The sequence below is a fragment of the Branchiostoma floridae genome, chromosome 13 (genome assembly GCF_000003815.2).
Source record: "Branchiostoma floridae strain S238N-H82 chromosome 13, Bfl_VNyyK, whole genome shotgun sequence".
NCBI classification, from domain to species: Eukaryota; Metazoa; Chordata; class Leptocardii; order Amphioxiformes; family Branchiostomatidae; genus Branchiostoma; species Branchiostoma floridae.
In genome coordinates, this window is record NC_049991.1 from 18,591,337 (window position 1) to 18,603,116 (window position 11,780).

Genomic DNA, 11,780 nt, shown 5'->3' on the forward strand with positions numbered 1-11,780 from the left:
AACGTAGTGTTCCAGTATCTTGACACATTTGTTAAGTTGGAAAATGTTGCTCCAAGAAGCCATTACTAAAATAAGGCGTTTAAGACGCGAACATTGGTAGACAATGCGCTTTTTAGTTGTTATTTAGTCAAATGCAACTTAGCAACTGTCAGACACTGGTAAATGAGTAATGTAGTGTTTGCCTCTTTTTGACACATTCATTTATTGCATATTTGTCATCAAGATTTTTAAGATAGATATAAACAAATGCTGAGACATGTACGAAAAAACAAGGACGCAACTTCTGATACCTGCACTCTATCGATAAGTCGTCACTAAGTTTTAAGTTTTTTTTCTGTAATCTGTAAAAGTTATTTCATTACCTTAATCCTACATTAGCGAGAGAAGTGAGTTGATTGTGTATCAGCGTGTTAAAACATGGCGACCGCACCATGGCAACGGAGTCCAGCGTTGCTATGGATCAAGTGTCCGGCCTCCATCAAAAATCGCTTTATCAAACAGCGTTCTCGCCTTACAACGTAGATGATGAGTCACTGCCATGGTTGCTTCGTCTTGTAGGAAAACATTAAGAACTTTTTTGGGGCCACAATTTCCTCAGGATTATCTAAATTCTTTCTTCTTCACCTAACCCAGGTCGATTTCAGGTAAGAAAACAATCAGATAGAAGCTTTAGAGCGAGAGAGTTTTGAATGGGTCTCCCACGTTAATCATGCCCATGCTGTGTTTGTTTTGCGGCGCGTAAGCCATGTGTACACACTTCTGAGCAGAGGGGTTATTTTGAAAGGAGAAACACTCAAAGGTTGATGCGAATAAGACAGATTTGTTGAAAACTAAGCAGGACTCGAAGACTTGGTTTGCAAATAACAATGATGACATTACATATTGTTTTACCTTCATTGTCGCTATGTTATGTTTTGCCGTCGGTTATCAATATCGTTCAAGGGTTCATATAGATTTTTCTTACCTCATAAAAAGTGGATGAAATTGATACGTCTTCTAAGCAACTTTGGAATAAGAAAATTCCAATTCGTACACCAATATCCATAAGAGGTCTAAAATAAAAGTTCTACACTACTAGGCAACTAACCGTGCTACCATTCTTAGTAGTGAACGCTGGCTCAATCCCATCGCTTGCTAACGGTGGTAACCAAGTAAAATTATAGCACGAACCAGCATTTACTACAGAGGATGGTACCTCATTTGCTTGGCTGTACAATCATCCAAGGTTACCCAACTAGCCATTGGCCACTGTTAAGGGTTAACGTAATAGATATTGATAACAAAGCATAAAGTATAGGTATATAGCCAAACATTACCAAAATAACATTATTATTTTTTACAATGTTCACAGTCTGATCTGTAAGCTGATACATTCTTCAAGCCACGCCCAGTGAAAGCGAATAAGACTGACAAGTTCTCTGGGTGTGTCTTGCCGTACATGGGACCGATGACGCTGGCCCTGCGACCCCCTCGCGGCCCCCGTCGGCGGGCGGACAGCATAGACTACAGCGGGAAGGGTTTGTCAGAGCTGCCGAGGCACATCTTCCGCAACACCGAGGTGAAACGCCTCCGCTTGCACGACAACAACATCACGGAACTTCCGCGAGAGATTAACACCTTAGTCTGTCTCGAACGTCTTACATTAAACAATAACGGTCTTAACGACATCATTGACGAGGTTTTCCTTCTGGAGAACTTGAGATGTTTAGATCTGAGTGACAATAGCTTGACGCAGCTCTCTGCGGCGGTGAGTAACTTGCGAGAGCTGAGGGAACTGCACCTGAACAAACTGGACCTGACATATCTGATAGAGGACATCGGGTGGTTACCCAAACTGGAGGTACTTTCCGTAGCGTATAACAAACTCACGGAGATTCCGGGTTCGATCTCACAACTTAAGAAACTGAAGGTGTTGATTTTGACGGGGAACCACTTCGACCACTTTCCGGATGAGGTTTGTTGTCCTCTTTTATTTCTTGAATGTTCCAACATTGGCAACAAGCTAACTATTGTAGCAAATATAGATATGAGACATCGCATAGAACACATATTTCAAAATTCCTTTATGTTAGAAACAGTATTATCGTAGCTTGTATGTAATAAAATCCGACCTGAAATGTATGTAGACAGTCTGGTATTAGACGCTAATAGTATTATGATAACAAAATAAAATGTGTTTAATGTACAAAAGCATAACAATGGCACGCTCTAGACTTTAGTTTGCTGCCATGACGTTTCTCTCTGACACTTCCTAATAAGGTGTGTGCAGTGACGTCACTGGAGACCATGAGTATCTCCAGTCAAGTGGGAGAGTCGAAAATCTGCTTCATCCAGGATAGCATAGGGAGGCTGAGGAACATGAAGGTAGGCTTTTTTTATTCAACATAGTAACTAAATTGGCTAACACCCTCATCAAAGATGATGAGATGTAAAGAAACTCAATCTTAAACAGGAGCTGAATCTGGAGAACAACATCGTTGATGAATAACACGAGTTTCAGTCTTTGACTTGACTTGACTTGACTTAGGTCAGGTGCCTCTCCCTCTCCGCCACCCGAACCATCAAGATGGTTCGGGTGGCGGAGAGGGAGAGATTGCATCCATCACAATATTGCATGGTCTTTCCATACTTTCCGGCTGTATTCATGTGCCCTTCTTCAGCACATCCAGGCATGTTAGAGGTGGTCTTTTCCTGATCTCCTTTTCCCATAACCTGGGAACCATAGGACTTCGTTGGACAATGCCTCATTTTTTGTTTCTAAAGCAGTACCCGGCAAACTGCAGCCTCCTTGCCCATATTCTATCAGACCTTAGTTTTTAATGTGACGCGTTGGATACACCCGATCCTAAGATCTCGGAAGTTAAGCAACGCGCGGCCCGGACAGTTCTTGGATGGGAGTCCCACAACCAAGGACGACCGGATTGCTGTAGCCGGACCAAGCATGGTCATTCCACGAAGTCGTCGTCCGGGAGGGACGTAAAACGGGGGTCCCGTGCTCGAGCAGGTGCCTCGACCACGTTAAACAGCCTCATTACTGATTGGGTACCTACTGGCTGGCAAAATGCACCAGATGATGATTATTATTATCTAATCGCCATGTATAAAAAATAATCTTCTCTTCCAGGAGCTGTATCTGGAGAACAACACGATCTCCACCCTCCCGGAGACCATCCGTGAGATGAAGGAGCTGGAGGTGCTCTCCTGTTTCTCCAACCGTCTGGAGCAGCTGCCGGACTCACTGTGCACGCTGAAGAACCTCAGAGTACTGCTGCTACAGGTTAGGAACTACAAACATGGTCTTAACCCTTGTAGTGTAAGCATGAGTGTTTACAAGGGATAACAGTCATTCCGCAAGACTGTGGCAAATAAGTTTTTTTTTTTTTATTCATTTGTCAAGGCTTTACAGATTGAAAAAAATCTAGGAGCTTCGTAATGGTTTTTATAAAAGGCCGGCACCTCCGGCGGAAAGCAACTTATCATGAAACTAGACCAGACATCTAACTGACTAATTAATCACAGTGATAAAAATGCAGTTATTAATAGGTTGTAAGCTAATTAGAAAATTGAGCTAAACATTGCAAGATTTGAAGTCACAGGACAGGAGAACAAAGTTTGTAAACTGTGCCCGAAGGACAAGTGAAGAATCAAGCCGAGAAAAGAAACATGCCAACGAAGGGCTCAGACGCCACGCACACACGTGGTCACCTTTGATTCTAAATTATTGAATACTTCAGTACAGACAGTATCTAATCCCTGGAACTGCTACTTGTGTTGAAATGTAATGAAACTAAAAGTAAAAGACGTATCTACTAAATGATAACCTGCTCAATCTTCACAGCATAATTGACTATTAAATCTGCCCGACAATCTCGACCAGCTGCTCGAGATGAACCTGAGGTCACATTTGATTCTGAACTTTTGAATACTTCAGTACAGGCAGCATCTAATTTCAGGGACTGTTTCTTGTGTTGTCTGTTGAAACGTAATGAACCTTAAAACACGTATCCACTAAATGATAACCTGTACGTGTATGTTAACTCTGTACAGCATAACAGACTCTCGAAGCTGCCCGACAACCTTGACCAGCTGCTGGAGATGAACTTGAAGGAACTGCGGCTGGACGGGAACCCCCACCCGTGCGGCAGTAAGGGCGCGGGGCTCAGACAGGTCAGGGACCAGCACAAACTGGCCAGGCTAGGTGGGTTTGTTTGTTTGTTTCTCTGTTTGCTTGTTTGTTTGTTTGTTTGTTTGTTTGTTTGTATTGCATACCCGGTAAACCATCTCAAGGCTTCACCCACCAGGTTTGTACTGAGGACTACAAGGTACATGTCCGGGCTGATTTATTTCACCCATTCACATCGGGATGGACCCCTTTTCTGTAAGTCTGGTGGGTGTGGCTCAACTCAAACACGGCCCTATCCGAGGGACGTCCGTAACCAAACATGGGTACTCATTTTCATCTCAGTAAAGAGAGGCCTAGGGAAGTCTTGAATAGTGCCTTTCCCAAGTGCACAACGTCGAAGCATATCCGCTAGCTCTAAAGAATCTGCTACTCTCTGTTCGATAGATAGACTCAACTACATTCTGGGAGGTGATAATCCACACTGTGTACAAGTAGGCAAATATATCCACGAATGTTTATACCGTAGAACCAATGGTGTAAATGACATGCAAGACCCTATATGTTGATTTATTCATACCTATAGATATCCACATATGTGTGTTTAGTTGTACTGTAAGTAGTTGTTATACATGTAACGTTAGACCTTACGAAAGTCGCTGTACTTTTGTCGTGTCAATAAAGATTATAAGGGGACCCCTATCGCGACGCCACTGAACAGGTGGGGCGATTTTTTGGCAAAGCGTCAGAGGCGGAGACGATTCTGTCTTTTCTCTGGCCTAAACCATTCTGCGTCTGTCTCATCTTTTGCATGTAATTGGCATTTTTCTACGACGAAAGACTTTCATCATTGCATTACCCATTTCAATTCCAATTTCAATATGGTTTTGAATTGCGAATGATAATGATGATGATGAATGTTAAGTTGGCTTCATTTCTCTCTACTTTTACAGCCAGAATAAGCTCGTGTAACGCCAGCACAATGGACTACAGATATATATTCAGGTAAGGGGTTGGATGTCTTTAGAAACAGTAATACACAGATAATTGGTTCATTGTAGTTTTTATCTCTTACACATTCTCGCACAGAAGCATTCTTAACGCGGAGACCCATTTTTCTCATAAGGATGCTTTCAGTATCTAGTGACTATCTACATTTATTGCACAAGACGAAGAATAGCATGTGAACTGTAAAGGGCACGTTTAAACTCAGTGATAGAAGATACATGTACGTCAATGATGGTTAGCCATCCACGTAATAAGGTAAGCCAAAAAGCAGCTACTTGAGTAACTTGATATGATTTTGGAAACGGTCAGTGTCACTGACAAAAGATGGTGGATGCTATCTGAAACCTTTCATTAGTGTCACAGAAGAACGATCATAGTGGATGCTATGTGAAACGTCTGACCGTTTCCAAAATCATATCTAATTGCTTGAGTAACTGTTGTTTGGCATATCAATGATCGAACTTTTCCTCAGGTATCGTCTGAAGAAGTGGCTGCAGCAGGTCATCAACTTTCCCGCCAAGTGCAGCATCCGGGTTCCCAGCAAGGCCACGCCCATCGAGACCTCCCTGACCTTCAAACTGGTCAATCCCGACAAATCTTCGCTCACACTTTGCAAGGGCAGTCGCGAAATTTTGGTAGGTTAACGTTGTCAGAATTTAAGTATTAGAATGTTGCATCGTTGACTTCAAATATACATGTATATTATTATTAGGTGCGACATTTCTCTTGGTTTTCGTTCTCTGTGTTTCTATATATATCGTTATCATGTTTGCAGTTTCTACTTGTGTTGATCATGGTCTTTTTCAGTTATTGTGAAATTGAAATGCAAGAGGCGAGTAGAAATAGCCCCCTAGTCTCCCGGGATTCGAACCCGGGACCGCCGTCATATGTTCCGTTTTCTGTCCCACTAGAAAGTGCGGACAGAAAACGAGACATATTATGAAAAGGTCGCAATCTTCCCCACCATCCTCTTCTTCTAGAGTTATAGTTCAGTTCTGTTCATCCTCGTATGTACTACATGTATATGAACGATGCTCCAGACATCTCTGTCCAGTATGGCTGCCAGCAGGTCGCCGTCCAACTTCTTCCTCCAGCACTTTCTTGAGTGTTAGGTTAGGTCGTCTCATTCTTCTTGTTACGTCAGGTTGCCAGAGGCGGCCATCTCCTCATGACGCACTGCATGGCCAGCAAGCGCCAATCGTCCAGGTGGAACTAATTGTGTATAAAATAATATAACGTGTATTGTCTCCTGCAGGTGAGCTATATTGTGGAGCTGGGCCCCAGGAACTACCCACTGCGCAAGCCCGTCACGCTGGCCATGACGCACTGGGCGGACCCGGCCGACAGGAGCCGCGAGATCGTGGTGAAGATAAACCCCTCACGAGCCGCGAACGTGAGAGCGCCATGGGTGGAGGTGCCTACAAAGGTGGGCAATGATCTTAGTATTCTATGATGCACACCTGTGGGTGTGTTGGGGATGGGGGACTCAGTGTAAATGAGATCGTGGTGAAGATAAACCCCTCACGAGCCGCGAACGTGCGGGCGCCATGGGTGGAGGTACCTACAAAGGTGAGGTAGAAAATTATTACATTTCAATACGTGGTGACGTCTTAAACGTGAAATAGGTAATTAATGTAAGTGAAACCAACCCGTCCCTTATTCGACCTACAACAGTCGTAACAGAACCAATATTCATTTAGAAAGACATGCAGAATGAAACAAAATGCAAAAACAACTTCAAGATCTCATGTCGAAGTCAAAGCGTTACGCTTTTCAGGTGACGGACACTGCAATGCGCCTTTGCTACGACTCGCCTCAGACGATTTGATACGTGTGTTGGGTTCTTTACGTAAGATTAAATCAGATACAGATACGGGGGAAGATGGGTTTTACCACGTCCCACCCATTTCTCCCCAGGTTGCCGGCAGTCTAGTGAAGGCCCGTGTGCGCCAGTTTTCTCAGTTCGCCGTCATCTCACGACTAAAGACTGACAAGTTCCGGGTGTCCAGCAGCCAGGGAGCAGACCTGCACTCCACCGCCCTGCATGACGTCACCGTCAAGGTGCCCAAACGGGGCGTGGTCGGGGACGCAGACGTGAACCTCAGGGTAAGGACTAAGGACGCTTTCGTTTGGGATGGAAGATCATCTGTTTTGACTTCAATACATTATACAGCAAGGAACGTTCCAATCACTTCTAAAAGCCGTTAGATTTGCCCTCGCCTGTACAGGCTTATTTCTAGTGCCTGAACATAGCTTAGCAGTTTGGTATTGCTCTTCTGCTTTTTGTATGGTATTCCTTTGAGACAGTGCGAATCCACTCCATTCAGCTACAATATTCTTTCTGATTTTTCATCATTTGGGCTAACTTTTATCGGCATCCATGTTTCCAAAAATAAATTTTACATATACAAACCCATTCGTTCTAGCTGGATGGCCTTAAGACAAATCTTTTCACCCGCCTCTCCGTCCATTCATTCATCATTTCTACTGTCGCCATAAATTTTACCTCCCTTTATCCATCTGCGCCTGTCCCGTCCAGGTGAAACCCATAGTCCTTGGTGAGTACCCCCAGCACGTATACGGAGCGTCGCCGTTCGTCGAGGTGTGGCGCCCCGCTGCCGACAAGCGCACCTTCCGCCTCAAGGTGGCCATCTCCCTACCCGTCACACGGAAAGGTATTTTGGATGTTGTTTATTTGGCATGACCAACAAACAGCCTTTAGGGCACAACACGTCATTTTTATTTTTATTTTTGTACAGTAAGTACAAGCTACGTGAAACGGAACTATGAGGTTTGATCAATATCATATTCATATCGTGAATCCTTTTTTTTTATAAATGATCTTTGTCGTGTTGGAGATCGGATTCTCCTCAAGCACAGGATTTCAGAGTTTTATTTTCAATTTCCGCCCCTTCTTGCTTAGACTTAGATCTTACCTTTTTGGAAATAAAATATGTAAATAAATGCAGTGGTTTATTGTCTAACATTGTATGCTGTTAGACCTATTATTAGTGACTTTGAATTAGGAACGTCGCACTCCTCTCTATTATTGATAAAAGCCATCTGTCCTTGAATGACCTTCAGGTGACTTCACCCCGTCTGACGCTGACCTTCACCTCCTGCTGCACGCTGAAGGTCAGTGGACGGACGTGACGTCAGAGGTCAGCCACAAGAAGAGCGAGGACGGGAAACTGCTGTTAGACACTAAGTACTGTGGAGGGTGAGTGTTGGCTCATGCTTAGGTCACATTTCCAACATGGGGCCCGGCCGGGCTGTTCGCCCAAACGAAAAATACAGTTGTGTAACAAGAAAAATTGTGATTTCGGGCCAGGCCCCGGTTTTGAAACGTGACCTAGGCATTATGGGTGGTTTATGTGTAACGTTATACATTGTATCTCTGTCTGTCTGCCTGTCGGTATCAATCTCTCTGTTTCGCTCTCTGTCTGTTTCTCTGTCTTTTCCTTTCTCGTTCTTTCTCCCTTTCTCTCCAACTCTCTTTCTCTGTACATGTGTGCATGCATGTGTTGCAGTTAATTATCAAGATTCAGAAATGATTTTATGAAGAAATGTTCTTAATTCAATGCAAGATGGAGTAACGTGTATGTTACAGTTCATAATCAAAGTCCAGAGATGTTCCAATGTAAGATATAAGGCAAAATTGTATTAGTGAGTTTAATAGCGCTCCTTTTCTATGTTTTCATGCTTTCTTTCTTGTCAGTGATAAAGATGTCACGTCACTGCAGGTACATGGCGCTGGAGACCGCAGACGACCTTGACCTGAAGGACCTGTATGACCTAGCGGACGCAGTTTGGGAAGGGTCACAGGCCTGCCTCATCCTCAAGCAGAACCGGCGGGACCGCAGCCACGTGATGATCACGTGCGTGCCACGTGAAATGGCCTCCGCGATCAGCAGGTGGGTGGCCAAACCTTGAGAGTTCTGTCTTATTACTGTAGCCTCGATACCATGGATAGTAGTTCGCTCTGACATTTAGTATATACTATAGACAGTCGCTTCTCGCTCCAACATTTATCATACACTATATACAGTCGCTTCTCTGCTATAGCAGAAGGGAACATAAGAGGGAACAACTAACCAGGCGCTGTATATCAACTCAGAATGTACCAAAACGTTTAATTTCACTTATTGTAGACAGCAATAAAGTCGTTTGATAGCAGTTCAGCACCAAGGACTTAAGCATCGTGTCTTTAGTTTTGCATGCTGTAAAGCTCTGGGAAGTATTTGGGTGGATGAAACGTTAAGGGTTTGTGTGTAGTCACTGTAGATAGCAACAAAGTCGATTGATGGCATTTCAGCACCAAGGGCAAGGGCTGTGTCTTGAGTTTCTTACGGAGGTTTGAACAACAACGGCGAGAATATCAGGCTTTCGGTACGGTGTAACTGGTAGATGCTATGGACGATAACAAAGTCAACTGGTGGCATTTCAGCACCAAAGACAGCGACTCGAAAGTCTAATAAACCGAACAAGGTAGGTTGGTAACCTTATTAATCATAGCCATTTTCCTTTTTTTCACTTTTCTCCAGAGTTCTGGACAACAACGGCTGGACCGGTCCGGAGCCGACCGAGCCGGTGTTCCTACAGGACGGCCAGCCTGTGCAGGTGACGCTGGACGGGAACGTGCGGCCCCGCGGGACCTGGCCGGGGGACAGGGTCACCATCATATACAACTGCAGGTAAAGTCGGGCTAACACATGCGTATATTAAGTATACTAATGTCCATATAAGGTGGAGTTCTTATCCTCTATCAGGCTCCACAGGTTGTTGAAAAAAATAGCAGAAATTCTGTAAATATAGACACAACATGCCAAGGGAGGTATCTGTCCGATGAGTATGGTTCTCTCCCGCTCCACCTCTCTTATCTTTTCTCTCTCTCTCCCTCTATCTCCTTATCTGTGGGTGTATATGTAAGCATGTCCATAAATTTACCACAGTCCATTGTAGAGACGAAGAATCATTCTTTCACCAGTGTAGGATATGACGTGATGACTCCTTACCCCTCTCTCCAGACACAAATGCCACCGTGAGTTCTTCGTACGGCCCCTGGAGACGGAGGAGGGCTATCCCGTGGCCGTCGCCATGGATACCGAGTACTACGTGGGAACGGCGGAGTTCAGCACCCCGCTGCACTGGAAACTGGGGGAGGGGGGCGACATCAGCAAGGGCATCCGGGCACTCAGCAGCCTGCCGATCAACTTACCGGTCGCTCAGAAGTAGCGCAGAATTTTCATGTAGAACTTTTTTTTCTGTACATCGTGCTGCGCTCTCACTGCGACCTAAATAGGATATGTGTATCCTTCAATTTCACACTGGGTATATCATACAAAATGTAAAAGTGTGACCGAGAAGACAGCAAAACACACAAAGTGTGAAAAGATTCGTTTTTTTTAAATGCAATTCGTTGAGCGATATGTCAAATTTTAGGTCGGAGAGAGAGCGTGGTGAGAGCGCCGTTCTAATGGAAAGGGGGTGTCATTTATAACTGAATCCTGTTAGACAAAGAACTACTTATAAGTATACTTGTAAGTTATTGTAGGCTGGCGTAAAATGTACTGTTACGAGTTTTCCAAGTAGACTCCAAAGAAACGTGTACAATCCCAGTCACACACGCCATCTGCTGGGTCCTTAATACATTATTATGTAAATATCCAAGACATTTGCAGGGATATATATGTAAAGTTTAGGACTTTGAGTACTCTTGCCAGCTTGAGGGTTCAAGGCTTTGATGATCGCAAGCTCACTGGCCACCTATTTGTTATATTTTTCTCAGGATTCCACTATGATCCAAAGTACCCCAGGGCTACATTTTCTTTTAGTCTGTGTCCATTTTCTTTCTGGGGTTATAAGATAGTGACAATATTAATGTTCACAAACTACCGTTGCTTTCACGGTCGCCTACGTTGATTAGCGCAATGTCGTTTTAAGAGCAAGCGCTGTTAACATCGCAATTTCGCTTCCGCTGAGTCATACTATGAATTAAGTAATGTATTATTGAAATAAGTGTGCTTTTGCGAAGTATCCATGAAGCATTAGTTACTATGATGACAAGCACTATTTCATAATTTCCATTCTATTCTATCAGAAGCTACTTAATTTGTTGCACTTACTTGTTGGAAATAAATATATTGAATACCACGTCTTAAATTGTAGTTTAAGATATCACAAGTTGGGACTTTTCCGAGTAGCCTTTTTAACTTCTACTTCTCCTACTGGCTGATTTAGTCCTTACTATTTAATATATATATGTAAGTGAGCAGCTGAGCTGGTCTATATCATGATGTTTCGACGTAGGGAAAAGAGATGTTGTTACTTGTAGACTTTCTGAAACAGCGTTCTAGTCTTGTTACGTGGTGTCCATTTATTCAAAAAATTGAAAGAAGAATCGGAGATATCGATAAATCTATCTTACGTGACATTCTAATGACGTGACGATGACATTATACCACTGCCAATCAGCATTAAGCTTCTTTGTCTTTAAATTTCAAGGGGCAGTCAGTCATGAAAGTGAATGGAAGCTAATATGTGACGTCGATGTAGGTTAGACATCCAGGTAATAAGATACGCCAAAAATAGTTACTCAAGCAACTGGATATGGTTTTGAAACGGTCAGACGTTTCGGAAAGAATCCACTTCC

General features: G+C 43.6%; 1 protein-coding gene across 1 annotated transcript; it reads left to right on the forward strand.

Moving 5' to 3' along the window:
- Positions 1 to 1,368: 1,368 nt before the first annotated feature.
- LOC118428598 (p53-induced death domain-containing protein 1-like) lies at positions 1,369 to 9,826 on the forward strand. The gene is made up of 12 exons (XM_035838699.1): positions 1,369 to 1,954; positions 2,260 to 2,364; positions 3,125 to 3,277; positions 4,048 to 4,198; positions 5,074 to 5,125; positions 5,601 to 5,763; positions 6,384 to 6,554; positions 7,046 to 7,234; positions 7,668 to 7,803; positions 8,213 to 8,348; positions 8,872 to 9,042; positions 9,673 to 9,826. Exons 1-12 carry the CDS (start codon positions 1,439 to 1,441, stop codon positions 9,824 to 9,826), a joined length of 2,097 nt encoding a protein of 698 aa, XP_035694592.1. The 5' UTR covers positions 1,369 to 1,438.
- Positions 9,827 to 11,780: the final 1,954 nt, after the last annotated feature.